The sequence below is a fragment of the Thermochaetoides thermophila genome (genome assembly GCF_000221225.1).
Source record: "Thermochaetoides thermophila DSM 1495 unplaced genomic scaffold scf7180000011820, whole genome shotgun sequence".
Classification (NCBI taxonomy): Eukaryota; Fungi; Ascomycota; class Sordariomycetes; order Sordariales; family Chaetomiaceae; genus Thermochaetoides; species Thermochaetoides thermophila.
Window position 1 is genome coordinate 651,319 of NW_006383036.1, and position 27,371 is coordinate 678,689.

Below are 27,371 nucleotides of genomic sequence, written 5' to 3' on the forward strand. Positions count from 1 at the left end.
ACTGTAACATAAACGCCTGTAAACGCCATCGCAGTACTCTTCGTGCCCATCCATAGAGAGAGAGAGAGAGAGAGAGAGAGAAAGAGAACAAATACATACATACAGAATAATAAAAGAATCTCGATCTGCAGCAGATCATGCTAGCTGCTTGTATCTACCGCCCCATACTGCTGGTCACAACTCGACTTGTCAACTTGCCTTGTCAACTTGATTGGTCGTGATTATTGGCTTCGAGTGGTTGACCATCCATCTTGCTCATCCATCCTTCGGCCCACAGTGATGTTGATATCACTGTCTGGAACCTTCCCCTTTTCTTAGCTTGGTGCCCATTACCTTCCAGTGCTCCATGCTTGACTCTTGCTCTCGTTTTCGTTTCAACAACAGGCGCTAATGATGTCCACCCCTCGAACCAAACCCATCAACTCAACGCTTCTCCCCAACCCCTGGTGCTCCAGGAGGAGGAGGGGGATACGCCCCCGGCGCCCCAGGAAACCCTGCACCCGGCGGCGGCACCCCATAAGCTGGGAATGGTGGTGGTGGCGGCGGCACAGCCCCAGGCTTCCCCGCCGCCCCTGGCGCCCCAGGAGGGAAAGGCGGCACGCCAGGAATCGGGAACGGAGGTGCCCCAGCTGTCGACGGCGTCCCTGCTGCCGCGCCAGCACCAGATGTCGTTGCGCCCGTCGGCGGGGGAGGGAACGGCGGCGGAAACGGGAAGGGCGGTGCCCCGGCCGTGGTCGGCGTCCCGGATTTATTTGGGCCTGCTGTACCCGTGGCGGGGGCAGGGAACGGCGGAGGGGGGAAGGGCATCCCCGGGATGCTCGGCATACCCGGGATAGGAACGGGAGGGAACGGGGGAATTCCTCCCGGGAATGGGGGCGGAACCGCACTGCTCGGGGTACTGCTAGGTGCCGCTGAGGTCGAAGTACCCGGTGCACCGGGGGCACCGGCGCCGGGCGCGGGAGGAGGGGGAGGGAAGAAGGGAGTCGAGCCGGGCGCGCCGGGAGCGGCAGGGAAGGGTGGCATGCCTGGGTAGGGAGGGGCGGAGGAGGCGCCAGGCTGGTTTTGTGGGAGCATGGGGTTTGCGTGGGCGAGGCCTTCGGCGGTGTAGGAGGCAGTGATGGAGTCGATTACGGATTGGGCTTTTTCTTGGGAGATTTCTGGATGCTATTAGTTTTCCATAGGAGACTATGGGGATAGGATTTTTTGGGGGAGGGGAGGAGGGTAGGGGGCATACGTTGGTAGTAGTCGATGACATTGCGCAGGTGGTTGCGGCCGTTGTTGTGGGCCTTGCGCACGCTCATGGAGTCGTGCGTGAGGTAGACGTCGCAGTAGTCGCAGAAGACTTTTTTTTTTAAAACAAAAAACATTTGGTCAGTCAACAATGTAATCTCCTAACACAGAATTGCATACTTACACTTCGGCATCTTGACGGCGGGCAGCCCGTGGCTGCGTGAAAACAGATGAATGGGTGGTGTGGGAGGGAAAGGTTGGTGGAATTGGGTTGTTGTTGATTTTCGGCGCTGGAATCGTCGCGAAACAGAAAAGGGCCGGGGAGAAACAAAAACAGCCGAGTTTCGGCGCGCGAGGCTGAGCGCCAAGACGCGTGTGGTTGCAGTGGGGTACAAGGCTGGATGCGAGGCTGGAATAGGGCAACGTCATTGGCTGGGTTAGCTTGACAAGACCCACCGCTCCAGGGGAAGCGACAGCTGTCCGTTCACACCTTCAGTACCAGGTGAAGTTCAGGGTTCAGGCGTCATCAGCGGACATCAACGACGACAACGACGATCGACAGTTAGATTCTCGGCTGACCCGGCACCAATAAGCTAATCCTCAAATAATCGCAACCATGGCCCGGATACCGCTGCTGCAGCGCGTTTGCAGTATCCTGCTGCTGCTGGCGGTGGGCGCGACGGCGCTCAAGTTCGAGATTCAGGCGGGCAGCGGCCACGACGCCAAGTCGCGCCGCTGCATCCGCAACTTTGTGCAGAAGGACCAGCTGGTCGTCGTCACGGCCATTTCGGATGGGTATCGTGGTGATGGCATGCAGCTGAGCATGCATGTGCGTCTACCTTACGGGCAGATTGGGGGTTCCTAGTGAGATGCTGACGAGAGGGTCGATAGATTACCGATGCCACCGGCAACGAGTACGGCAAGCCGCGCGACTTTGCGGGAGAGCAGCGTGTCGTCTTTACTTCGCACGCTGACGCCCCGTTCGACGTGTGCTTTGAGAACGTCCTGACAGGTTGTACGTCCTCCCGGCCGCTGTGTTGAACAGAGGATTGTCACAAGAACAAGACTAACAGCGTATAGCCCGCTACGTGGACCGCCCCTTCCGGAGCATCGAGCTGGACGTGGACATCGGCGCGGACGCCAAGGACTGGGCGGCGATCCAAGCCGCGGAAAAGCTCAAGCCGGTTGAGACGGAGCTGCGCCGCATCGAGGAGCTGGTGGCCGAGATCGTCAACGAGATGGAGTACCTGCGTCTGCGCGAGCAGAAGCTGCGCGACACCAACGAGAGCACCAATTCGCGCGTCAAGTGGTTCGGCTTTGCGACTACCTTCCTGTTGATCGCCCTCTGGGTCTGGCAGATCATGTACCTGCGCGCCTACTTCCGGTCGAAGCATCTCATTTGAACGGGTTCGTCTTTTTTTTTTCTCTAGAGAAAGTAATGAAACTGTGTTTTTGTTTTTTATTCGTTCGTCCGGGGTATGGGAACGGCGTGATACGACGATATCGGATATACTACTACAACTACAACTACAACTACAACTACAACTACACTACGCTGTACGGCTTGTACATGGCACTGGAAATGGCAATGGCAATGGCACGGTTATGTTTGGGTTGGTCGGAAAAGTTGCATCTGCCATCCTTAGGTCAGGTATCTCTTGGGACAAGCTGTGTGCTGTGTAACGCTCAGAAAATGTCTGGTCAAACAGAAACTCTGAAAGGGAGCTCATGACGTAGAACTCAACAAAAAAAAAAAGAAAAATAGATCATAGAACGAGATCGGGATACCCTCGTAATGGCCGTATCCTTTCCCACGGAACTCTCTGTATTAGCTCTAAAGTTCCCGATGTTTGTTCATGCCGGTCCGGCCATCCGAGTTTGCCCCAGACCCACGGCGGCTCCTTCGGCCTCGGTTCGGCCCACACCCATAAGCCAAAGCACTCAGGTCGAGTCGTCATACCGCCAAGCCAAGCCCTCTGCTGCAGCTCCGGCGCCGTTTCTCAAGTCTTGACATACCACCTCCTCCATTGCCTGTCGCCACTTGCTTCCGGGGCAGAGCCGCATTTGTCAGCTTGGTGTCAGTTCTCTTTATATACCTTTCCCAGCTTGACAATTTCACTCTCGAAGAGTAGAGGGGAACGAAGAAGAAAGAAGCAATGGCCGCCCTCCGCCCAGTAACCCGCGCCCTACCCCGCGCTTCCGCAGCGCTCTCTTTCGCTCTGCGCGCTACTCCGAAGAGGTTTGAAAGCTCGTCGTCGTCGGCATCAGACAAGCCGCAGCATGAACTCGATGTGGGCGAGTTGGCCGGCGCAAAGTTCCGAATCGAGCCTTTGCGGAGGACCGGCGAGGATCTGCAGACTATGAGGGCTAGATTGTTGTGTGCGTTTTCCCTACCGCTTCCTTCTCTCACTTCCAACTCCCTCTGTCCGCGATGAGGGGAGTCTCTGTGATGGATATGGATGCTAACTCAAAAGAAAAGATCAATCCCGCAAACGCGGCACCCTCGAATCCGACCTCCTCCTCTCCACCTTCGCCTCGGCGCACCTCGCAACCATGACGCCCGAGCAACTCTCCGAATACGACCGCTTCCTCGACGAAAATGACTGGGACATCTACTACTGGGCGACACAAGAAGAGACCCCGCAGCCATCGGCCGTGACAGAACAGAAACAGCCCGACCCGGCACTGACTCAGTCACCGAGACCGGGGGAGTGGGCCCAGACCGTAGGGACGTTCAAGCCAGCTTATAGGCCTGTGCCGAGCAGGTGGAAGGATAGTCAGATACTGAAGATGTTGCGGGAGCATGTTCGGCAGAAGAGGGCCGAGAAGGGAGGGTTAGGGTTCATGCCTGAGCTGGACGAATATAAGCTTAAATAGGGGGCGGCGTGATGGAATTGTGAGGGGAGAGGTGGGGTAAAACATGTGTGACTGGCTGTATTATACCTGTGAGAGAGCTTCGACTTAGAGCGGTTTCATAAACAGGCTGAGAAATGAGGATTGGAACTGAAGACGATTTGGGGGGGGGGGGAAGGCGAAGGGGGGGTATGTGTTTTGAGGCAAAATAGAGTGTTGTACGATATGATATGAAGAGAAAATGTCCCGTGAAGTAACACATATATCGAGCAACGATACCTAAAGTACGGCGAATGCAAATTCAAAGAGTATTTGAGTCTCAATCTTGAACTCTCTCCGTACTCTTCTTACCAGCCCTTCCAATGATGTAGGACACCCCTCTTCTCTGGGTGAAAACTCAAAACCAGACGCCCACAAATGCTCCCAATGGAAAACCCCAATGTGTCATGTTATGTACTTCCTTCCTACCCCTTCACTACATAGATACGTACGCTGATGAGAACGATGCTGAATGATGCCCAGGCGCAAACAAGCAAAAATGAACAAAAAAAGAAAACACCGGGAATCTGACCCATACCAACCCAACCACCCAAACCAACCAGCCCATCCTAATCTTTTCACTACCTTGCTTGCATCAAAGAAACGGTCCAACATCCCCACCCCCATTTCTCCCTTAAAACATATCCAGGAGTAGGCTATGTCCCCCCGTCCTGACAACACAACCGCCCCAGACTCCTCAACACCTCCCACACCCCAACGCCTACCGTCCCGACGGCCCTTTTCTCCCTTTCCTCTCTTTCTCTCAACCTCTTTGCTGCCAGCGCCAATACAGCATCTGCTTCGCGTCCAGCAGACTGTACCCTCATATCCAGCTTGTGCACACCGTCCGCAAGTAGGTCGACGGCGAACTCCAGCTGGGATTGTACATTTTGTAAACGGGCGCGGACCTGACGGCGGGAGACGTCCGAAGTTGAGGTGAGGGAAGATAGGATGGTTTGTTCTGAGGGAGAGAGGAGGGAGGTATCGGGGAGGGGGGGTTTCAATTGGGGGAGGGGGGCGTTGTTGTTCTTGAGGTTGGTCTTCCGAGGGGGTTGGGGGGATGATGGTTGGGGGGTAGAGGGGGTCTGCGATGGGGAAGGGCTTGGTTATGGCTTGCCAGGCTCGTTTTTCGGCTTTTAGTCTGCAAATAGATGTTAGTATTCGTCTTTAGTTGAGATGAGAGAGGAAGACAGAAGGGGGTACCTCTCAATCTTAGCCTCCAATTCAGCAATCTTCTCATCGAACTGGATGTTCTTCGGGTTAGGCTGGAGTACCACCGGCCGTTTGGGCTCCTCCTCTCTCGAGAACCAGTCCGAAAACTCCGACCTCGCGCCAAAGTCTTTGAGCAACTGGTCTTGTATCGCTCTTGCTACACACACACAGTCAGCATTCTCTCTCTCTCTCTCTCTCTCTTTCTTTTTTTTTCTCCTCAGCTTAAATCCTTTCCAAAGAGCAAACTTACCCCCCAGAACGGCACTCCCCCCTATCCCTACCTTCCCCCTGGGCTTTTCACTCAACGCCCTCTCGCCGCACCAAATCAGGAGTTGCTTCATCCGTCTCGGCTCGCTCAGCCCATCCGCCGCGATATATTTGTAAAACTCGGCAGGATCGACCTCCCGATGCGGCAGCGCATTGTGCCCGCTCTCGATGAGTGAGCTGGCGCGCCGTCCGCGCATGCCGAGACTGCTTCTTCGACTGTTGCCCGCGCCGCCAGCGCCGTCCTTTTTGCGCCGCATCTCTTTGTTACGCTCCATGATGGGTGTGTCGCTGAAGGGGAGGGGGATCGTTTGGGATTGGGTTGTTGGGCCGGGACGTCCGGCTGGTCGGGGGGTATTTGTTGGTAGTGTTGTGGTGGTGGTAGTGGTAGTTGTGGGCTTTGCTGGCGTTGGCGCTGTTCTTGTCCTTCCTCTGCTGGGCTGGACAGGGACTTCTTGTGTGGCCGGTATCCTCTCATCCTCATCCATCGGCTCCCCCCCCTCCTCTTCTTGAGGAGGTTCCGGTTCCTCTTCCCTCGTCCCGTTTATCCCCCGTTTTGATTTTCGTTGCTGCTGCGCCTTCGCTGGAGCTTGAGCCTCCCTCTCTTGTGCCCCAGCCGCAGCTCCCTTCCTCCCCCTCTTCCCCCTCGGCTGAACTTCCTCCTCAGGCTCCTCTTCTTCTTCGATCGTCTCCGGAGGGGCCACAATCGTTGGCTCAGGAGCTGGTACCCCCCCAGCGGATTTCCTCTTCCCCCCTCTCCGCGTACTCCCCGCAGCCCTTGCCGCTGAAGCCGGTACTGGGGCTGTCTCTGCTGCTGCTGCTGCCGTTGCTGCCGCCGCCGCCGCAGCACCCCTCATCCTCGTCGACCTTGTCGTCGTCTGCGCTGGCTGAGGCGTAGCTAGTACCGTCTGTTGCCTGGTCTGCCTTTTAGCTGGTTTTGGCTCCGATTCGGGCTCTGGCTCCGGCTCAGGAGAGGCAGCAACGGTACGTTTTGTGCTAGCAACGGCCGCCTTCTTGGGCGGTCTACCGGCCTTCTTAGCGGCGCCGGTGCGGACGGGCTGGAAGTCATCGAAGTCATCTGGTTGTGCGGCAGGGGGGGGTAGTGCTGGCGGCGGGGGAGAGGGCTGCTTTGTTGAGGTAATTGTTTTTGCGCGCTTAGAGCCGCGCGTAAAGAGGAAGTCGCCATCTTGTTCGTCGTAGACTGTTGCAGCTGTTACGAAGAGTTAGCATCTCCGTCTAGATAGTGACCATACCCATCCCCTTTCCCTCATCCTCTGCTTCGTCCAAAGCGCAAGCGCCGACCAAATCAAGCCCAACAAAGCCCTAGATGCGGTTGCGCCTTTGAGAGAAAACCCCAGCGCTTGTGCTCAAGTTCCATCTTCTCCAACAGCACAATGGAATAATAAAAAGGACTTAAAACATACCCGCTTGGCGCTTCCCCGCCCTCACCGACATCGACATGGCGTTATTGTTGTGGCTATCCGTGATACTCAAGACTGACAGCGGCTGGCGGCTCCGCACGAGGGTAGCAGTCATGGATTCAAGCCCAATCAATGCTGCTGCTTGTGCGGGCTGATTTCGGGACTCCTATAATCGTTGTAACGAAGAGATGGCAGGCGCATGGACAGCTGGTCGCAATTGTTGTCGTCGATGTTGTCGTGGCCAATGGATCGATCGACTCAGTCAGTCGGTCGGTTGGGTTGCGACGAAGTTTTCTCAGCGCCCAATGTCCCGAACTCAGCTTGCCCTATCCCCTCCTAGCGTGAATCCGATCGCAGCTTATCGCCTCGTCGTCGACGATCCTCGTTCCTTCTCGCCGCGGTCAATCAATCAATCCCCTTAAGTCTCAATCTCGCGCCGTGGAGTTGTCAGGTTGGGCAGATCAGATGAACGTCGTCGTGGCCGTGGTAGTCGTCGTCGTCGTCGTCGTCGTGGTGAGCTTCAAGCTCTGCGATGCGCCGCCCAGCAATGTGCAGCAATTGCACTGCGCAATTTGTCGCGCGTTGAAATCGATACTCCTCACGAATACAGGCCGACGGGTTAGGGTTATCAGCGCCCGCTGCTATGGTGTGGTGTTATATGTGCGTGTGGGAAACGATGGGCTCGGGAGTGGGCGGGCGGGCAAGCGTTGGTGGCGGCACGAGAGACGCGTCGAGTGAGCAGCGTTGTCAAATGTCCCCGTCCCCCCTCGTTATTTGGGCGCCCTGAGTCTCGGGGGTCTCAAGTCTGCTCAACCCCAACCCTCGGTTTGGCAAACAGAGATGTCACGAAATTATATACTTCAATAGATCGGTGACTACAGAGAACTTAGAATTAGTTTTCAATATTCTCTTCGAAAGGCGTTGATGCCACGCGCCTGGGCCTCGGGTCGTCTTCTTGGCCTCTTTGTTTACCCCAACCCTCCTCTCCCGTCACACAAAAAAGAAGCTTGGACCACCCAGCGCGTTTCGCGACAAGTGGACGCCAAGACGCAAAGACCACATGGGTCCATCCCACTTCGCCCAAGCAAGCCAAGTCTGCCAAGCAAGCCAAGTCCTCCAGCCAAGCCAATTGTGTTCTTGTCGCCCCGCACCACACAGGATGGACGATCCGAGCTCTCAGGTTTAGGGTTCGGGGTTTGCTGCAGAAACGTGGCGGGAGAGCCTGGAAGGAGGTTTGGAGAGGGGAGGAGATGACGCCATCGTTCTCACCGGTCCCGTTTCGTCTCTTGTTTGCGTCATCACCATCGGCGGCATCGGTCGTCGGTTACACACATTTTACGGAGCGCTGTGAAACAATAGACAAACGTTAAAAGCCAAAGCTCTCGAACCGATATCTTTCATTAGGATTTCACGGAGTGGTACCACTACTTCTACGACTTCTGCCACTGCTGCTGCTCTTTTTTTTGTTTTTGCTCAAACGCTTCTCTCAACACCACTAAACCCGACGAAGCAAGACGCGCCCATCCACATCAAGCCCACACTGTTTCCTCGGACTATAACGGGTGGATAACAACACACCTTAGTCCATACCAAAATAATCAGTAACCGTAATAGCAGTAGGAGTGAGTTAATGCGGTAATAGTGTAGTAGGTACTTAGTATGTAGTGTAGCGTTTAATCCCTAGCCTGTTCCCTCATCCATCCATCCATCCATCCATCCATTCATCCATTCATCTTACCTACCATCCCATCCATCAAAGCCCATCCCATCCATCGGATACCCATACCCGATCCCCCATTCATCCATAGAGTCCAAAGACAGACCAATCCAGCCAGCCCCAAAAGAGAGTTATGAAGCAGAGCAGACAGAGATTATACGCCTCAGGACTCAGAAGAACCGGGTCGGTTGATTGTTGTCGTCGGTAATATTATTCTCAGTCCGCCCAACTTGAAAAAAAAAAGGGACGGAACAAGAACCCGTTGATGGTGAACTGCCCAAGTCTGCCTTCCTCGGAGACTCAAGCAAGCAATCCTTGCCACCAACCCGGCATAAAAGATATCTTCCAACGCCTTTAAGTGCCCACTTAGTATCCCTTCCCATACACACAGATTGAGACAATGACGCCCGTCCGTCCGTTCCCCATTGTCTTTTAAGAAGGGAAGACGATTCCGTTCCTCCCAACCATCATCCGTCCGTCCGTCCAAAGTCGCAGAAGCAAAGTCAATAACGTAAAACTCGCAACCGACAAGAGCAGAGATAAAAAAAAGCAGAGTAATACTTTCATCCCACAAACATACAACGCCCCATCCATCCATCCATCCATCACCACCAAAATAAGCACAATAAGTATAAACGCCCCTTTTTAGTGTATCCACCCCCCGGTTTGTTGCCATAAAAGATACAAGGCGAGGCGGGCCCTTCCAAGTGAGAAGATGAAGTACAGTGAGCCGTGCCAGTCATCCTGATCATCAGCAACCAGAATGTATAAGCGTGACCAGGCGGTAAAAAAAAAATAAAGACAATAGCATAATAAAGGCACCGCTCGCCTAGATGTACAGCCTACCCACGCCCTCCCGTGTTCCTCGACACCATTATGACGGCGATGCCGAGGACAAACTCAAGGAGGGAACCGTCATGAATAACGGCGGCTGACAGACTGCCCGGCGAGCACGGGCTGACTCGGCGGGGGGATGGACGGCGGGATGGTAGCGTAGGGGTTGAGCGCCCCCGCTGGCGCCGCCGCGGGCGGCGGCTGGTGGTTGAATGGCTCGAGGGCCTGCTGCAGGAAGGCGCCGTGCAAGCCCTGCTGCTGCGTCACGGGGCAGTCCTTGTGTGCCAGCAGCAGCGTCTTGAGATTGACCACCTCCTCGCGCAACTGCGTAATCTGTTGCGTGAGCTGGTCGTTCTCCGAGCTGAACATCTCCACTTTCTGCTGCAGGCTCTGCAGCCACTGCTTCTTGCGCTGTCGGCACTTGAGCGCGGCCACGCTAGGACAGGTCAGCATGTTACTGCTACCAAACTCGCATTTACAACGTACCGGTTGCGCTCCAGGAAGTTTCTGCGCTTCTCCTCGTCCGTCATCTTAGCCTTGGACGAGGATGCGTTGCTGGAAGAAGTGCTGGGCTTGTTCTCCTTAGCACCCTCCTCATTATTAGCATTGGCGTCATTGTTTTGCGCCTCCTCCTCGGCGCCGTTCTCGCTGTTAGTCTTGGTCTTCTTGGCGGCCGGTGCCTTCGCTGCGGGCTCCTCAGCCTTGCGACGGGCATTGGTCGCCGTGCTGCTCGATGTCCGCTTGCCCTTGGCACGAGTACTCGGCCGAGCGCCCTCGCTTTCTTCTGAGCGCGCACTGGCCTCGCTAGCACCACGACCCGAGCTCCCAGACACCGACGGGGCACCACCAACCTGAGGAGAGGTGCTGGTAGTCGGCTGCTGGGCCGGCGCCGGGGCAGCTGAGGTTGTGTGCAGTTGGATCGAGGGTACGTTGTACGGCTGGGGAGGTGGCAGCTGGGTTGCGCTGCGTCCCTGGGCCAGCATGAACAAACCATTGGCAGCGTCGTTATCATGGGGATCGAAGGTGCTGGCGGTCGGAGGAGCGGGCCTGGGCTCCGCCGGCTTAGGGGCAGACAAGCCGTTGCTCATCTCCTGTGGCTGAGATGTAGGCGCCGTATTGCTAGGCTGAGGGGGAGGTAGCGTCGGTGGTTGTTGTGTCTGGCTCTGTTCGCGCTTAGCCGCAGCGGCATTGAGAGCAGTCCGATGAAAGTCGAGCGTGCCCGGCGTCGCAGCAGGGCCGCTAAGGGAGAAAAGAGACTGAGAAGTCGGACTTGGAGCTGGGAACATGGACCCGCTGCCTCCAGGAGTCAGACCGGTTCGGAGAGAAGACTCGTTCGGCGTCGGAAACCCGCGCGGGATGGGATGCGGGTCACCGAAGTAGTCGTTATTCGCGGGACCCGAGAGCATGGCCGGGCTCAGCGGACCGGTTCGAAGAGAACCTTGTCCCCAGAACGGTGAGCCACCAGGCAAAAGAGACGAAGGAGACGTGAGTGCGGCAACAGAAGGCAACTTAGTGCCTCCCGGCGTTTCCACAGGTGCGTTTCCAAACGACTGTTCGAACGGGTTAGGCTCGAGGCTAAGGGATGCTTTGTGTGAGAAGTAATCAGGACTGCTGGTCTTTCGCGGCGCTGTCGACGACTGCGGCGGCCGCGTCAGAGGCGGCAGCTGAGTGGGGAGCTTGGGATTGCTGTTCGTAATGGGTACCGTTGGTGCTGTTGATGGCGGAGGCAACGTCGTGCTGCTGCTGTTTTCAGGGGCGCTGGTCGTGTTTTTGCTCATCGAAACGGGAACAGAACTCGATGCAGACGAAGAGGACGAAGAGGGTTGCGATGAGGAAGCGGGGGAAGCGTAATGCGCCGCGGGCTCTTCTACTTTCACGGAACTCGAGCGCTTGACATCTGAAGAAGCATCTGAGCGTTCGGGTTAACAAAGCGTTCCATCGGAAAAGTTAATTCCATGGTAATTGCTGCGCCGTTGCAGCTCATCTTCACGAGCCCGACTGCCTCTGTAGCATGTGTTTGTGTACTCACCTTGGGACAGAGAAATGCTGCCGGGCTGGTTTGGCGATGACGAGTCACCACCGCGACCGGCGGCTCCAGAGGGCGAGCCCATGATGTCAATCACACTGGCAGCGGGCGCCTGGGCGTATGTCGGGGGACAGTTGTATGCCGGGTGGCCGACGGGGCGAAAATGGAAGTGCGAACGAAAGGCTATGAGGTCACTGGGACATAAACCGACTTCATAAAGGGGGGCAGCCCGCTAATAAGCAGCGAAATCCCGGGGCGGGCGATTTCGGATTGGCAGCGACCTGCAGATGGGACGCGGACTGGACTGGATGAGTGAATGGCGAACAGACGCCAGATCTTCGATTCAACGCTCCTTTTCCTCTCTCTCTCTCTCTCTCTTCTTTTTCTTTTTTTTTCCTTTTCCTCGAAGAGTCAAAACTGATTGGCGTTGCGTTCCCTGCGTCGGGGCCGTGGCGGCACGCGCAAAGGACAGCGTCGACGATCCTCTGGGCTGTCTGTTACTGTACCGTATCTCTTGTAATGTTAAAATGCGATGTGGATGTGGTTTGTGGATGTGTGTGGACGTGCTGGTCGGGCTGGTGCGCGCAGGCTGTCGTGCGGCGGGCTGTGATGGACGTGGTGCGTGGTGCGTCACTGCATCTGGGGCCTTGGGGCACGACAAGACCGAGAACGGGGGGACGACGTCAGGTATGACGTTAGGAAAATCAGCGGGCGCGGGCAAAATAAAAAATAATGGGGTAGCCCTGTGGGTCTGGGTCTGTGTGCCCAGTGCCCACCGGCTGGCAGTGGCTCCCACTGGCCAACCGTCGCTGTGTGGCTGCCAGGTCAGAAGAAAGAAGCCGTGATGCAGATGCCCCGTGCGCGTCGAGGCACACTGTAGTGCTACGAACGATGTACCGTCCGCTTAAAAGAGATCAAAAAACAAAAATTCGAAGTTGAAATGACTTATACATTTTATTTTGGTTAGGACCTTAAGCTGAGACTGAATGCAACCAGGCTGCCAAAAGCTGCCTTCATGGAGCTGACCAGATCTCAAGATCATGATTCATCAAACAGCCTTGACGAGTCCATCCCTATTCGGCTTGATGGCCGCCAAGCGCCCAGCCAGGTGCAGCTAGAATCGTTCGACGGGCTTGTTCCGTGCCTGGGCCCTGGAAGCTGCATTCATTGCCCAGCCCGAATCTAACTCACGAGATCTAGCCGTTTAATCGCGGCAGCCGCGACAATCGCTATTAGTCTAAGGAAGAAGCTAGTGGCATGTACCCGTCGAAACTTCCTGTGTCTTTTTAAGTTTTTTATAAAAGACTTTCATCGAACAGCGCACCTGGCTTCCTACCGTCCAGTTCCCGATGGAAGCCTGAAAGGGATTGTGGGCCACAGTGCAGCAGACTGTGCAAGCTCTTCCGTAGGAGCACTCCCAGCTAGGAGACGGAGCCTAAGGGGGGCCCTAGAAGGGCAAGCGAACGAAAGCCAGCCCTCACTGCACCAGTACCGGCGGCGGGCGCCCCTGCATGCGAGCAGCTGCTCCATGCCGTTATGAGGTCAGCAGATGAGATGAGACCATCACGGCTTCCCACCGTCAGCAAAGAGAAAAAAAAAAACCTTAAAAGTCTAAATAGAAATCGCAATCTGGATCGCAGCTTGACGCAATCTGCAGCCCATACGTGGATGCGGAATCTCGCGCAGGAGCACGAACAGGAGATCAACACCTTACAGACATTCTCTGGTCGCGTCAGTGCCAGTGGCCTGGACGCGCCGTCTCGAGATTCTCTCTGCCAGTGGAGTACTGCCGGGACTTTCAGGAGGCTCCTAGCGCTAGAAACAAGACAAAAGCCCACACCATATGGCCGCCAACTACGTGTCCCGAGATCAGCTCGTCTCCTTGGATCTCGTTGCTCTCCGATGTGACATGCGGCTCGTAGAAAAAACACTGAGCCGTCCAACAGTCTGGAACCCTTGACAGATCGCAACTCTCGTGATCACGGCGGGAAAACGCCTGGCTGGGCTGGACTCGGCTCACGTTGAAGACAGCAAAACCGTATGGCACAGCAACAGCACGGTCCGGTGGGGCATCCCGTGGCAACAGACTCGGGCTGGCGAATCAGCAGCGCGTCTTTCCTCGCGGCTGTGGCCCTCTTCTCCGCGCTGCTGCGTGTTGCTTCGATGTCTTCTGCTTTCTCTCTGCAATGCAGTCTAGCCCATCTTACAAATTCTCGGCTCCCACTCGGCTGCCCGCTTGCCGACGTGGGGAAGACGAAACCGAGAGAGAAAAGCAGAGGCATGATTGCGTCAGGGTAATATGTGCAATCTGGCTACTGCTGACTGGCTTCTCTTCCATCCCGTCGAACCTAGCAATGGATGGATCATGAAACTCCACCCCGTTCAAGTACTGCAGTGCACAGAAAAAGGCTCTGGTCCACCACCAAGTCCATCTCTTGCTGTGGTTTTATCCCCGCGATATCCATCCTGGTCCCTGCAATGTGCCATCATTCGGCCGGCTGCTCTGCAAGCCCGCGACTCGACATCACGGCCAGGAAGACGCTGTTGCAAAAACAAACATACTTTTCGTTCCATCCATCTCTGATAAAGGATGCTGCCACCGCCGACGTTGCCGTAGGCTAGGTAGGTAAAAAAAAAAAAAAAATTTTTTTGTGTGTGGCATCCTGTCTGCTCAGTGGTCGATAACACAACAGGCGGTGGACAACCCCGGCGCTTTTTCAGTTTTGCAGGGCGATGACGTAACTGGGTAAAACGGGGGCGGGTGGTGATGGCACCTGAATGGAACTGATTGTTCCCTAGCACAATGTAACCCAACGGTTTTCGTACTGTGGAGGGCTGATCGAAGAAGGAGCGGCCTGGAGCGTCCCCGCCCTCCGGCCGCTGCCGCAATTTCATCAGCCGCATACATCACTGTGGTTTGTCATCTGCGCAAGTATGCACTTCTTTTCGAGGATCTCTCGCCAACTCGTGTTTCACTTCCCAAGGCGATAGTTTGCGGTGAGCCCGGGACCTTTGGCGTATCTTGTGCTATCTGCTGTTTGCAGTTGCGGGCTAGGGTTGGTGGCTTTCTGGGCAAAACCAGGCCCAACTTCGAGTCTAAAGTACCTTTATTTTTTTTCCCGCACTGTCCAGTTCCCTTTTTCCAGCCCCGTATGACGCACTTTAATGGATGCATGAATATTAGCTGCTGCCACTGCCCGGCCGCACCGCACACACCTGACGCCCACGCACGCGGGACAGTGCTGCTCAGGTTCTCTGCTCTCTGTACATCCCTCTCCCCACACACTGCATGCAGCGTGACAAGCGTATGTTTTGTGTGTGTCGGTTTCGAGTTTCGTTTTCTGCGATGTTGACACCGTCGGCTGCTTAATGTCCCGAGCTTAATCAGGAATAAAAAAAAATTCACAACCATGAAGATGAATGAGATGAACAAACCCCTCAAAATCGCGCGTTCTCTCCCGGTCTAAAGGCGCTCGCTGGCTCAAGTGTGGGTAATCCTCATGGAAAATACCTGGCTCCAACCTTCGAGCACAGCACAGTCCGCAACACAGTTCTAACAGCACCTGCGAGACAGCAGCGCTCCCGGCTGAGTGGACGGCCGCATCATCATCCCTGTCCGCTGAGCTTGCGCCATGGGGCGATTTTCAACCATCACGTTAACAGCCCATTGGACCTGGGTGCTTGGCGGGTCTATGTATGGGGAAAATGTGAAAAGAGAAGTTGAGATGATGGCCGTACCGAGTCGAGGCTGGGCACTGTGTGGGGTACAACAAGGAGACGGGGACTCTGGATGGATGAATGGATGGCCGGCTGGATCCACTTATTGGCTTCTGCCAAGGCTTCTTCTTCTTCTGCCGATGGATGGATCGGGGGCGTGGCGTAGATGTGGCGCTGTGGCTAGTGCTTCTGGAAGGTTTCCGGGGGGGAAACACCATCGTCATTCGTCCCCAGGGTGTGGGAAGGAAGGGTTGAGATGGATTCAGGTACCTGTAACCCGTAGCATCATATGACGAGGGCTTTGACATGTGGTTAGTGGGTTTTCCGATGTCAGTATGCGTCATAAGCTGAAAATAACTTTTCTTAAAAAGGTTTAGATATATGTGAAACGTCTCTGGGCCTTTGTTTCTCTCCATATCTCAGATCCGATGTTTAAGCCTTAGGAACAATACACGTGTGATGTCAGAGGCTGCCGATCTACAGTAGTACACGGAATCGAAACTCTGATGGAAATTGAGATCTCGACAGCCCATCCCGATGTAACCAACCTCAACCAACCCCTTTCATTCATCCTATCCCCGACTAAACTTTGTGACAACTCTAGACCGATTGAGACCTTGAACAGTTGAACACCTTTTACCCTGAGTAAACAACAATCCCATCCCATTTCATCACCGTTCATTCATCTTATCCCATCACAATCTCGCCTCTCCCCCCTCTGGCCTAACTCTAAACCCTTCCCTAGGCGCATGCACCCTAACCCCCTTTCCCGTCAACCACACAACCTCATCCCCCTCAATACCAATTAACGTCCCCCTATCCCTATGCGTCATGCCAGAATCCGTGGGCCACACTTCCACTCTCGAGCCCTTTCTCAGTCCACAGACTTTGACCACCTCGTCTTGGGTGTCTATCCCCAGTCTATCATCCTCCCATGACCCCGTTGAGGACGATTCCATCTCTGATTTGGACTTGCCCATGATAAGATCAGCAGCCTGCTCGCCCGTTAACGTCGGCGGGTTCTGTTTAACGGCGCCGACGGCAGCCTGGAATCGCGCAATCCACGCCATGACACGTGGGTATTTCTCCTTCCATAGTTCTTGATCAACCATGCCCGGTAAACCGGTAACCCAATGAAACACCCACACAGCCTCGATATCCGCCAGTGTTGGCCCCTCCTCGCCTAAAACCCATGGTCTGCCATCAGCCAAAATCGTTTCTTCCAGGAGTGAGGTTGCCGAATGCAAAACATGTGCTGCTTCCGCCCTTAGCTGAGAAGCATCCGGACCGGGGTTCGTAACGGCAGTTGTTGTACTTGTAACGGAAGTGTTGATCTTGCCTCCATGGAAAAAGTCGTCCCTGTCGCGGCGGAAGGATTCATCTTTCATGAGGGGGAGGGAGGGAGGGAGAAGGGAGGCGGCGTGGAAGAAGAGGGGTGTTTGTGTGGTAAAGACGGACAGGAGACGCTCCAAGGCGAGGGCTGTCGCGTCTTGGGATGTGAGACTCGGCTTCGTGGAGGTCTTCTCAGCTGTGTTGAGGTCATCGGTGTTGGAATTGGGGTTGCTGGAAGTGGCAAGAGATGATGCGGCAAGTTTTGCCCTAGCCCTGACCCCCAACGGCGGTTTGATGCTGGGGTGACGGAGGGACTCCAGTTTGCGAAAGATGAGCCGGCTGTCGAGGTAGACGTCGTGGGCGATGGCGAGGACGGGGATGCGGCGGTAGGAGAGGCCTAGGCGGGTGAGGTCTGGGCGGGGGAGGGTTGGGGGTTGTATCTGGTGAGTGTTAGTGACATGTCGAGATGTGGTGATGACTGTGAGAGGCAGGGGAAAGAAACTTACACATTGCTTGTAGGGGATGCCGCGAAGTCGGAGGTACCAAATCACCCGTCGGGCGTATGGCGAATAAGGGTAATGGTAGAGGATGATGGGTGGGAGAGCCGTCGACGATGGAGACATGGCTGTGATGCTGACGTTGATTGCACGTAGCACAGTATATTATTGGTAAGGCTCGACGGTTGGAGGGATTTGATGACAAAAGTTCAGATCTGGCCGAGAGAGGGTGTTTTCAAGATCAAGGGGAAAGAGTTGTATAGGTAGGTTGCTTCCTCGCCAATCGTCGTGAGTCAACGGATTATATAACTCCTCGGTTGAATGAAGCTCTTCCTCATTACCGACGTCAACACAGTAAACCAGACCCTCATCCAAAACATCTCCTTTACATAAGCTCCCACGCCCTTCCGTTGATCACTAATCCAACCAACCGTCCAATTCCGATGCCTTGACTCTGTGCCACCGCACATGAACCTCGACCCCTCACTTCCACGTGGCTTTGTTCTTTGTACATAGACCAATGGACATGGTTCTCGTCTCTGCGGAGCTAGCACCGTCGCGAAGCTTCAACCTCGGGCTCGGTCCGAACGGAGACCACACGGTCTTAGCGGAAGGGTGTGATGGATGGACGGAAGGCTACAGCAAGGGCACATGTACCTGGCATGCGGGGAGGGGAGATACCGGTTTCGGCAGAGATGCCGGTGGCTCAAGCTCATATGCTTTTTGGCAGCTGGGACAAACCGACTTCGGTCTCGTTTACACGACAGGGGTTATGACAGAGGTTTTCTACTCACACTTATCGAGCCTTGTCCATGATCAAATCAGTTCTTTCATCTCATGTTTGATTCAAAGAATAGGCATGACTACCAGATACTTTGTCTTGCCTCTCCAAACCATCGAGAACAACATACATCCAACATCGCAAAACAGAAAAGATAGTCTAATGAGCATGTTGGAATCCCGCCAGCTTACACTACCCCATTTCGCTAGCTAGCCAGGTCCTAGGTATGTTGTATGTATGACTCCAATTGCGGATATCAATCCCTCACTTCCCCTGCCGACTTTTTATCTCTTTTTGTAAACCCTCCCATCCCATCTCTAAATACCTAGGCAAGTAACCATGTTAGAGTAGATAATCATGCTCATCATCCCCCACATCTTTGCATCCCTTCCTTGCAAGTAAAAGGATTGTATAACATTGGACATTGTCCATGCTACTCCCCATAACGCAGCAACATAAAAAAAGAAGTCGATAAGATATATAATGCATTGCATGCAACGCTACACGACACAACACGACCACATTGTTGCTGTGGGATAAACGATGTCCGTTTGCTCGCCTGCCTTCCCGTCAATCAATCCAGGTATGAAATAACATGTGCCTTCCGCCGATGAAAAACCATGGATACCAAAGAAAAAAAAATCCTGTACCAAAACGCCCTACCGCCGATCGCCGACCTTCTTCTTTCCGTCCTTCGTCCCTTCTTCTATTGTTGTGTGAGGTGATGTGGTGGTGTACATAAGAGTAATGTGAGGAATGGGAGTAACGTGTAAAACGAGGAGAGTTAACCAGCTGGGCCGCAGTCCAAGCTGAGTAGCTCATTGAGTAGCAGGCGCTGCGGCAGACGCTGTTGTGGCAGTCACCAGCTCTGCGGATGGAGTGGTAGTCTGCTCAGGAGCAACTGTGGCGATTGGGGCTGCGGGAACAGACACGTCTTTAGCCACTGGAGCAGCTGGCTCAGTGGTATTTTGCTGAACCGGAGCTGGAACAGGTGTCGGCGCCGGTGGGGATGCCGTAGGAGCTTGTGTTGGTTGATTTTGAGCCTGTGGGGCAGCTGGTGCCTGAGCCGGCGTCTGCACAGCAGGTTCAGTCACCTTCGGCGCAGAAGCCTCAGCCAGAGGAGCAGCAACAGCAGGCGATGTTGTCTTCTGCTCAGCAACAGTGATTGTTGGGGCCGATGTCGCCGGAGTCGATGGAACAGGCGTAGGCTGAGCAGGTGTTTGTGTTGCAGCAGGAGCAGCAGGGACCGCCGAAGATGCGGTAGCAGCCGCAAGAGCAGTTCCTGGAGCAGCACTAACAGCCGGTGCCTGAAAAACCGGCTCAACATCCCCCGGCGCAGACGACGTCGTATTTGGAGTCGGCATTTGCAGCTTGTTGGGTGCAGGAGCCGAAGCTGGGCTATTCGTAGGAGCAGGAGCAGCAGCTGGTGGATTCGGCACGCCCATAGTTGCAACAGGTGCTGACAGGATCTGAGCTGGCGCAGGCTGAGCGACTGGAGCTGGGGCAGCTGGTGTCGGAGCTTGAGCCGCCGGAGCGGGGGCAGTCGAGATTTGAGTCCCTGGAGCTCGAGTCGGCGCCTCCACTGGAGTCGGAACTGCAGTCATCTGTGCCGTGGGAGCCTGTGTCGCTGTAGTCTGAACTGGAACACTACTTTGAGCTTGCGTCGGCGCCTGCATCTGCACCTGGGCCTGAACTGAAGCCGTTGTCTGCGCCTGAGGCATGGTCGATTGAACAGGAGCAGGCTGCACTGGCTTCACCCCCTGTGCTTGAACTTGCTGAGAAATAGATTGCGTCGTAGCAATCTGAGCAGGCTGGGACGCTGCCGGGTTTGCAGGTAGCTGGCCAGGCTGGCTGACGGGAGCAACGGTCTGGTTTGGCACCGTGGCTGGAGCCTGGGTCGCTGGAGCCATCTGGGCCTGTGGTTGCTGAACAACATTGCCAGTCGTCATCGGAGCCTGCTGAATAGGCGCTGGTTGAGAAACCCTGTTCACAGGGGCAGCAGTCTGAACTGGTGCCTGCGCAGGAACTTGAGCAGGAGCAGCTGTTGCAACAGGAGGACGAGGAGTAGCAGCAGTAGTATAAGCCGTCGCAGGCATCTGAACCGGTCTAGCGGCATTCGGAGCCGGAGCATACGTGTTAACTGGCGCAGGCGCAGGAGCCTGAACCCTTGGAGCAGCAGGCGCCGGAGTAGCCGATCCGGGCACAGCTGGCCGGGGAGCACCCGGAGCCGCAGCGGCAACAGTAGCAAGAGTACGCTGATGATCAGTAACAACACGCCTGATCGCCGGGATGAGCACATTCTCAGCTTCGTCATATTGCTTCTTGTCTGCCTCAGAGCCCGGCATGGTGCTCTTGTCGGCAAACCCAAGCACACGATCGACAGCCGACAGAATCAGCCGCTCGGCATTTAGCTTGCCCATTCTCGGCTCCAGGGTCTTAGTCATGGTGTTCTTGAAATTGACAAGCGCCTGGACGAGGCCAGGATGGAGCGACTGGTTGATGCCCAGCTTCTTGCGGCTCGACTCGAACACACCCAGCACGATCTTTTCGAGCGACTCTTCGTTTGGCACCATGCTCTCGTTAGTGAGGCCAAGACCACGGTTGATGACGGACATAGCGACAGCCTCAGCATTGGGCGTGCGCTTCGTGAGCTGCTCGGTGACGGTGTTCTTGAAAGTAGTAACGTGCCTGACGAGCTCGGGAGCGACAGCAGGCTTTAGATTGAGCGTGTTGTTTGCGTTGGCGGAGGGCTGAGCAGGCCGAGCGCCCACAGCTGTTGTCGCCGTTGTAGCGCCCTGGGGCACACCATTGTATTGAGTCGGTGTATACTGAGTGGGAACACCGGATCTGTTTGCAGCAGGAGCAGTGCCCTGAGCAGGCTGAGCCGCGCCCCCTGTAGGCCGCGGTGTATATGGAGAAGTATATGGCTGTGCGGCCGCTGGTTGGGGTTGACCAGCAGGTGCATATGTCGTTTGAGCTGCTGGAACCTGTGCGGTAGTTGGATACGACCGCGGAGGTTGCGCCTGCGCGGCACCGACAGGTTGCTGCACACCCATCTGTTGTGGTTGCTGCGGTTGAGCATATTGAGCAGGCTGCCCTTGGCTGGCAGCATACCCAGTCTGCTGTTGTGGAACAGTCCCAGGCCGGTAAGCTTGCTGAGCAGTACCCTGAGCCTGGAACTGAGCAGCTGGCGTAGCAGAAGCCGCAAAGTTCTGCTGCTGCTGCTGCTGCTGCTGATGCTGATGCTGATGCTGATGCTGTTGGTTCAGATTGTGCAAATGCGACTGATCCGGCGTAGCCTGCTTGCGCTTCTTTCCGGCATCAATGTCGATACCCGGCACGCGTCGCCACAGATGGGTTTCTTCGTTCTTCTCAAACGCATCGTTCCCAATCAGGTTGTGACGGACAGAGCTCTCCCAGCCCTTGGTGTCGACAGCAAAGTAGTAGAAGGGATACTTCATCTGGATGCGCTTGTAGATCTGCTTGAGTGTCAAGCCCTGCGGCGCGGCCGACAAGACTTCGTCGATCAACATGCCGTAGTTTTTGTTGGGCTTCTGTAACTGCTCCTCCGTGTAGTCCTCTCTCCTGAGCTCCAGAGGAGGTGTCTTCGGCTTCTCGCGTCTCCGCTTCTCTGGCTTCTCGCCATCGGTGCCCTCGCCGTCTTCCTTTGACTTCCTTGGCTTGTACTTGCGCTTCTCCGGCTTGTCCGGAGCGTTCTCGGGCAGCGGGTGCTTCCGTGGACGGCCGACCTTCCTCTTGACGGGAGGTTCGCCGGGAGGCGGCTGGGGCATGTTCTTCTTGGCCAGCTCCAGGGCGGCCTTCTTGCGAAGCCGCTCTTCGCGCTTGGACATGATACCGTTCTTCGGCGGACGACCGGGACCGCGCTTCTTGGGAATCGGAGGGAGATCGGCAAGCACCTCGGGCGGGAGGTCCAGCTGCTTGGCCAGCTCCTGTGTGTGTTGCTGGATCTGCTGCTGTTTCCTCTCCTCCTCAGACATCGGCGGCGGTGCCTCGTCCTTTTCGATCGACTGCATGATGTTCTCCTCCTTGGTGGTAGTCTCAGGCTCCGGCTCAGGAATCTCCTCGCCTGGCTCGGACAGCTCACTAGAGCTGTCATCCTTGATAGTAGGCTGCTCGGGAACATCGTCTTCAGGACTCGTACTCCGTCTGTCGTTGTCATGAGTACTCTCAAAGTCGAAGCTCATCTCCTTGCCGCCCTCCGAGTAGCGCCGGCTCTTAGACGTGCGCGCTTCTCTCAGGCATTCTTCGGCACCCGTCATGCCGCGGGGCACACCATTAATCTTGAACACAAACTCAACATCCTTGATCTGCAGACGATCACCACTCCGCAAAACAACTTTCTGATCCCTATAGTGGACATCCTGGCAAAAGAAGCCATTCTTGTGCAAGGGGATGGCTTCAAAAACACCCTCTTTCTGGTTGTACTGAATTCGCAAGTGCTCTCGGGAGATGGCCTTTGTCCGGCTGGCAATGTTCGGACCGGGCGAGTGGATGCCAATAAACGGGACATAGTGCGGCGATGGACGAAGGGCGCTGAGGTTTACAGCAGCAGCACCAGGCGTGTGCGACACATATTGTCTGTTGAGGGACGGGTTCTTCTCCTCGCCTTGGTCGCCCAGGGCAGGGTCTGGTTGCTGATGCGAGTCTCCGGACACAGAAGCGCTCATTTTCCTCCTCTTGACCGGGCGAGGATTTTCTCCGTCAGACTCAGGACCCAGCATGCCTCCTTCCTCGCTGACGTACGACTTGCTGAACTTGCTGCGGTCGCGGGTCGGCGGAGAAGGAGGGGGCAGACCGAGCTTCTCGGCTTCGGCGCACTTGCGCTGGTACTCTTCCCAGCGGCGCTCATCGCGCCTGGCCTGCTCGAGAGCACGCTGGTCGCGACCAATGGTCACGGCATATGTGGTCATTTGGAAGACACTGTCGGCAAACTCGATGCGGGCAAAGGACTCGAGCGGGGCGTCATCGGGCATGGGGGGGTTGGCGGCGGTATCATCGGCGAGGGGCATGAGGGGATCGGGAGTGGAGAGCATGGACTGCGGGGGGAGCGAGACTTGGGACGGATGGACCGTGGATGGCTGCGGCGGCTGAGCCGAGGCAGACAGGCTAGCGAGCGCCATGAGCAGTTTCTGCTGGTACACATCGAACTGGTTCGTCGCAATTGGGGATGTGGTGTAATCCATGGTCCCGCCCATGGGGGTGTCTATAGTGGTGGTAGGCATCGTGGTGTCGGCCATTGGCACATCGAGGACCATGGGATCGCCATTGGACTGCGCTAGAGAGAGAGCGTTTTGCTGCGCTTGCGATTGTTCTTTTGTGTCTACGGAAGCGAGGGAATCGGCAGGGGCAGCACTGGCAGCGTTGTTCGAGTGATTGCTCGTGCTAGGACTGGCACTGCTGCCGGCTGTCCCAGACGCAGGATCAGCGACAGAGTCCGAGCTGGACGAGCTGTTTGTGCTGGTCGAGTTCGACCCTCGCTTCTCATCGAAACCCTCATCGTTCTTGTCGTCGTTGTCGTTGTCGAGCGCATCGCGGCTGCCGGTGTCGACGTCGGCGTCGGTCAGCGGGGAAAAGGCAGGCGGCGCGGGCGACTCGCAGGAATCGCAGGCGACGCCGACGCCGCCGTCCAGAACAGACGAAGTCATCGCTTGTGCCATTCGCCAAGCTCCTTCGTCGTCGCGGACTCGTCGTCGAGGGGCGAGGGCTCAGTGCCAGTCGTGGCTGGAGCGCAGAGGTCGGGGTGCGGGCGCGGTCCTGAACCTTGACGTCTGTCAAATCGTAGATCTCGGATTCGAAAATAAATCTGGAATTTCCTCTGACCAGCCCCATTCGGGTCGGCTCAAAAGTCGCTGCACTTTCCTCTGATGCTGCCACTTCGCTGCCACTGCTTGCGGCGGGCGGTCAAAATCGAACAAATCGGGTGTCGGGGGGATGCGCCTAGCACGCGCCTGCCGCACACTGATTGGCTGCCTGAACATTATGGGCCCGTGGTGGATCCCAAAGTTTTGGCCTCGTGTGATTCGCACGCTCTCATTGGCTAGATTTGGATGTTTGCTCCGCACCTGCCCCGCTTTCCCCAAAGGTTTCTGCGGGAGCTTGGAAACTTTGGAAGGTGCAAACGACGGCATCCACGCTGCCCATGCTGCTCGGGCAGGATCCCAGGTCTTCACATTTTCTTGTTTTGTCACAACCAGACTGCTTGCTTATATGCTTAACTATCAACCTCCTGGCTCTTCAACATCTTCAGTTTCTCTGTACATAAATTCCACTTGAAACTATTTGATTAAAGAGTCCATATAAACTTGAACCGTCGGGCTCACATGCCCTTCGGGAACTTTGGTGTTTCTATGTGATCCTTTCTGAATTGCCTTGCCAGCATCATGTATCTCGAGGGATCGTCGTTTATAAGCTACCATAGGACAATAGAATCGAATGCTATGAAAAAAAAAAAAGCTTGTTGCTCCAACGTTTCAGAGCTAACCGACAGAGGCCGGGTAAGCGACCCGAATGGTGGCTGATGGGGGGTTCTCTCATAGGCCGTGGAGCTGACTCTGGCTGCCGTGCCGCCCTCAAACATGACTTTGATGTTTTATACCTGGCTAACTGTGCCATGTTGACCTTCTATTTACACCAACTAATGCTTTTGAAAATGTGTCCTGCCGAGTGCCTCTTGAGTTCACATTTTAAAGCTTGTTGGCCTAAGTCAACAGCCAATGGCCTGTCTTCATCCCGGACTCATTATCCTGCTCTCGCCCACGAACCGCAGTAAAACATGCAGCCCCATCTGTGCCAGTCCAGTCTGACCTGGTCTCAACTCGGGCTGCTTCACAGCCAAGCTCCGTCATCAGGGGCAACCACCTGGCTTCGTGACAGTTAACCGCCAGAACTTTGTCGTCCATAGAACCAATATATTCGGCTGATGGGGCATCTCCCTTCAACCTCTCCTGGAATTGTGAGATTTTCTTCTTTTGGTCTTTTAAATGTTCCCAACGACGTCAGCTCAGTTGATACTCGACTTGCTGGAGTCTCAATGCTGGTGAGTGTCCCGGAAACCTGGTCTCATCAGCGTACCTGTCCTAATCACACTTCGGAGCCGCAAATTCTATCATTATGAGTACCACGCAGAAGCCTCCAGGGGACGTCCCGAGGCACCAGGTGCCTAATAGAGCTGGGCTTGAGCCACCAACCGGCCCGTCAAAGTTAGGATCAACACATGGAACTCCCTCCTCGGCCGGAAGGCAAGGGAAAGCATTGAAAGCTCCTCAGAGGTTACAGGAAGGGGCACAAATTCTGGCCCAAGAACCAACGAAGCCCAGTAGAGCAACTCAGCAAGACGATATCCATCCTACGGCCTCAGTTCCCAAGGAAGCTGCTCCCAAGGAGGCGACAAAGCACCCAGGGATGGAGCCCCTTGAACATAAGAAGCCTCGCAAAATGGATCCTGAACTCAAGCCACCCCCCCTGACTCTCCAAAAGGGAAAAAGGCTTGCTCAAGAGACTGCTCCCTCGGGGCCACAAGCTCAAACAGACTCGGCTGTTCCAAGAAAACCTATCCAAAACCTCACCGTCAATGTTCCGCAGCCACGAGGTGACTCCAGCGGTCTGCCACCACGTCCTCTTCCTAAAGTCCCGGTGTCTCCCCTATCAACATCGAAGCAAGTAAGCCATCAAGAGCAGCAGTCAACTCTGGCTTCATCTGGTCCGTTTATGCCAGGGTCTCTCCCTCCACACCAACAGGCGGCACCTAAGCAACCTCCTCTAGACACTATGAAAGATAGAGCAGAGAGTCCCTCAGTGAGAAGGAAACCGATCAAACCGCTTTCTGAGGGACAGAGTTCACTCGATAGCAAACAACCCCAGCTGCCGCAGGTCGGTAAAAGAGTAGCCAAGAGAGGTCAACGACAGCGCGAAGAACAGCCAGATCATGAGATACAGCCGAAGCAGACACATCAACCTCCGAATAAGCTTGCTCCTTCAACCAAGCCTGATGCGAACAGAGGGCGTCCTCGAGGATCTGTAAAAAGAGATACGAAAGTTGAGGTCGCTGAGCAAATCCCTGGCAACAGTCGATTGAAAGTCCCCCAATCCTCTCGCAAACCCGAACCACGAACAACATTACCTTCAGAAGCTGGGAATGGCCCGGACTTGACACAGGTTCCCATGCCAAATCCCCAGAGAAGAGAAGACCCAACGCCCAAAAACATGCTTTCGAATGAGACAAGATCCGCTCAAGATCCCAGACCGCAAGCTACGCAACCCAAAAAGGAAACTAACAATGTTCAGTCGGATGATCCAAAGAAATCCGAGTCTAGCCGATCAAGACGTCCCCCGAGGGCTGTCACTGTGGAGGATGAGGCAGCAGAGAGAGTTCATGCCGCTTCTTTGGATAGGACAGATTACAACCACGCTGATCGAAAGGCATATCCTGGAAGGTCGCAGGTTGATGTCCTCCTCCGAGATGTGAAGCCAGCTAAAAGTCAGGCTCATTTGGATGTAGGATCGCGAACTGATCAGCCAAAACAACAACTAGAGGTCTCTCGAGCGGATGAGCCAGGGAGACCAGAAGCAAGGCCAGCTCCCCCAAGAGTACCTGCTGTGAAGATAAAAGACGAGACAGGATATCAAGCAACCTCTATGGGCAGCGCGGAGCGCAATCGTTCTAACCGAAGGCTGCCATCTGGGAGTCCGAGAGTCAACTTTATTGCCGGGGATATGAAAACCGAAGAGAGTCAAGCCATCACAGATACTCGACCTTCAACATCACAGATGAAACATCAGGCCGACAATATTCACCCCAAGGAGCCGAGGAGTGAAGAGCCAAGACGGCACAACCCGAGGGTTCAATCGCTGGACGAGGAGAAGCCAGACAAGTCCCGAACAGCCACCGAGAACAGAGAAGACCATAGCCATTTCAACCAAATGGCGCAACCTGGGAACTTACAGCCAAATGCTTCAATCGAAGATTCGATACCCATGAAGAGTCCAGCCCACAGATATCAGCAACCATCCGTCAGCCGTCAACGACGAGTTGAGCCAGGTCCTTCTCACCTGCAAGTTCCTCAACAAAAAGACCTCTCCGATGAGACCGGATCTCAGGTCGGAGAAGAGGTGCCATTCAGCCTGCGGATCGATGAACCTATCCCCCAGTTACATAACAGGGCACAACCAGAGACACGCCGACAGGAGCCGGATACCATGAATCCAAGAAAAACAATGGCTTGTGGAGCTCAGAAATCTGGACCGCCGCCATCCAGAAACCAGCCACAGAGGAGTAACACCTCAAGACTGTTTCCCCAACAACCACCTTCCGGGCCTTCACCAAACTCTCAACAACAGCTCCAGGACCAGGATCTCCCCCATCGGCCACCTCCTTTCCCCACCCACCCTCAAAACGGGCCGCCCCTTCATCAGATCCCACGGAAGCCCC

At 55.4% G+C, this 27,371-nt stretch overlaps 8 protein-coding genes across 8 annotated transcripts in view; 3 read left to right on the forward strand and 5 right to left on the reverse strand.

The window, feature by feature from the left end:
• Positions 1 to 423: 423 nt before the first annotated feature.
• On the reverse strand, positions 424 to 1,424 carry CTHT_0051860 (uncharacterized protein; the record flags this gene model as incomplete). The annotated part of the gene is made up of 3 exons (XM_006695463.1): positions 424 to 1,157; positions 1,235 to 1,342; positions 1,415 to 1,424. 3 exons carry the CDS (start codon positions 1,422 to 1,424, stop codon positions 424 to 426), a joined length of 852 nt encoding a protein of 283 aa, XP_006695526.1.
• Positions 1,425 to 1,846: 422 nt separating this feature from the next.
• Positions 1,847 to 2,633, forward strand: CTHT_0051870 (uncharacterized protein; the record flags this gene model as incomplete). Its single annotated transcript, XM_006695464.1, has 3 exons — positions 1,847 to 2,059; positions 2,122 to 2,245; positions 2,311 to 2,633. 3 exons carry the CDS (start codon positions 1,847 to 1,849, stop codon positions 2,631 to 2,633), a joined length of 660 nt encoding a protein of 219 aa, XP_006695527.1.
• Positions 2,634 to 3,386: 753 nt separating this feature from the next.
• CTHT_0051880 (uncharacterized protein) lies at positions 3,387 to 4,107 on the forward strand (the record flags this gene model as incomplete). Its single annotated transcript, XM_006695465.1, has 2 exons — positions 3,387 to 3,609; positions 3,710 to 4,107. 2 exons carry the CDS (start codon positions 3,387 to 3,389, stop codon positions 4,105 to 4,107), a joined length of 621 nt encoding a protein of 206 aa, XP_006695528.1.
• A 1,169-nt stretch (positions 4,108 to 5,276) lies between these two features.
• CTHT_0051890 (uncharacterized protein) lies at positions 5,277 to 7,134 on the reverse strand (the record flags this gene model as incomplete). Its single annotated transcript, XM_006695466.1, has 3 exons — positions 5,277 to 5,491; positions 5,585 to 6,808; positions 7,023 to 7,134. The coding sequence occupies 3 exons, from the start codon at positions 7,132 to 7,134 to the stop codon at positions 5,277 to 5,279; spliced, it is 1,551 nt and encodes a 516-aa protein (XP_006695529.1).
• Positions 7,135 to 9,651: 2,517 nt separating this feature from the next.
• On the reverse strand, positions 9,652 to 11,681 carry CTHT_0051900 (putative transcription factor; the record flags this gene model as incomplete). Its single annotated transcript, XM_006695467.1, has 3 exons — positions 9,652 to 10,006; positions 10,057 to 11,479; positions 11,600 to 11,681. 3 exons carry the CDS (start codon positions 11,679 to 11,681, stop codon positions 9,652 to 9,654), a joined length of 1,860 nt encoding a protein of 619 aa, XP_006695530.1.
• A 4,327-nt stretch (positions 11,682 to 16,008) lies between these two features.
• Positions 16,009 to 17,268, reverse strand: CTHT_0051910 (uncharacterized protein; the record flags this gene model as incomplete). Its single annotated transcript, XM_006695468.1, has 2 exons — positions 16,009 to 17,085; positions 17,152 to 17,268. 2 exons carry the CDS (start codon positions 17,266 to 17,268, stop codon positions 16,009 to 16,011), a joined length of 1,194 nt encoding a protein of 397 aa, XP_006695531.1.
• Positions 17,269 to 18,741: 1,473 nt separating this feature from the next.
• CTHT_0051920 (putative sequence-specific DNA binding protein) lies at positions 18,742 to 23,589 on the reverse strand (the record flags this gene model as incomplete). Its single annotated transcript, XM_006695469.1, has 1 exon — positions 18,742 to 23,589. The coding sequence occupies one exon, from the start codon at positions 23,587 to 23,589 to the stop codon at positions 18,742 to 18,744; it is 4,848 nt and encodes a 1,615-aa protein (XP_006695532.1).
• A 1,465-nt stretch (positions 23,590 to 25,054) lies between these two features.
• CTHT_0051930 (uncharacterized protein) overlaps positions 25,055 to 27,371 on the forward strand; it is a gene marked incomplete at both ends in the record, with an annotated part of 3,430 nt that continues 1,113 nt past the window's right edge. Inside the window, one exon of the mRNA XM_006695470.1 lies at positions 25,055 to 27,052. Within this exon, the coding sequence (XP_006695533.1) occupies positions 25,055 to 27,052 (1,998 nt within the window). The remainder of the gene's footprint in view (positions 27,053 to 27,371) is intronic.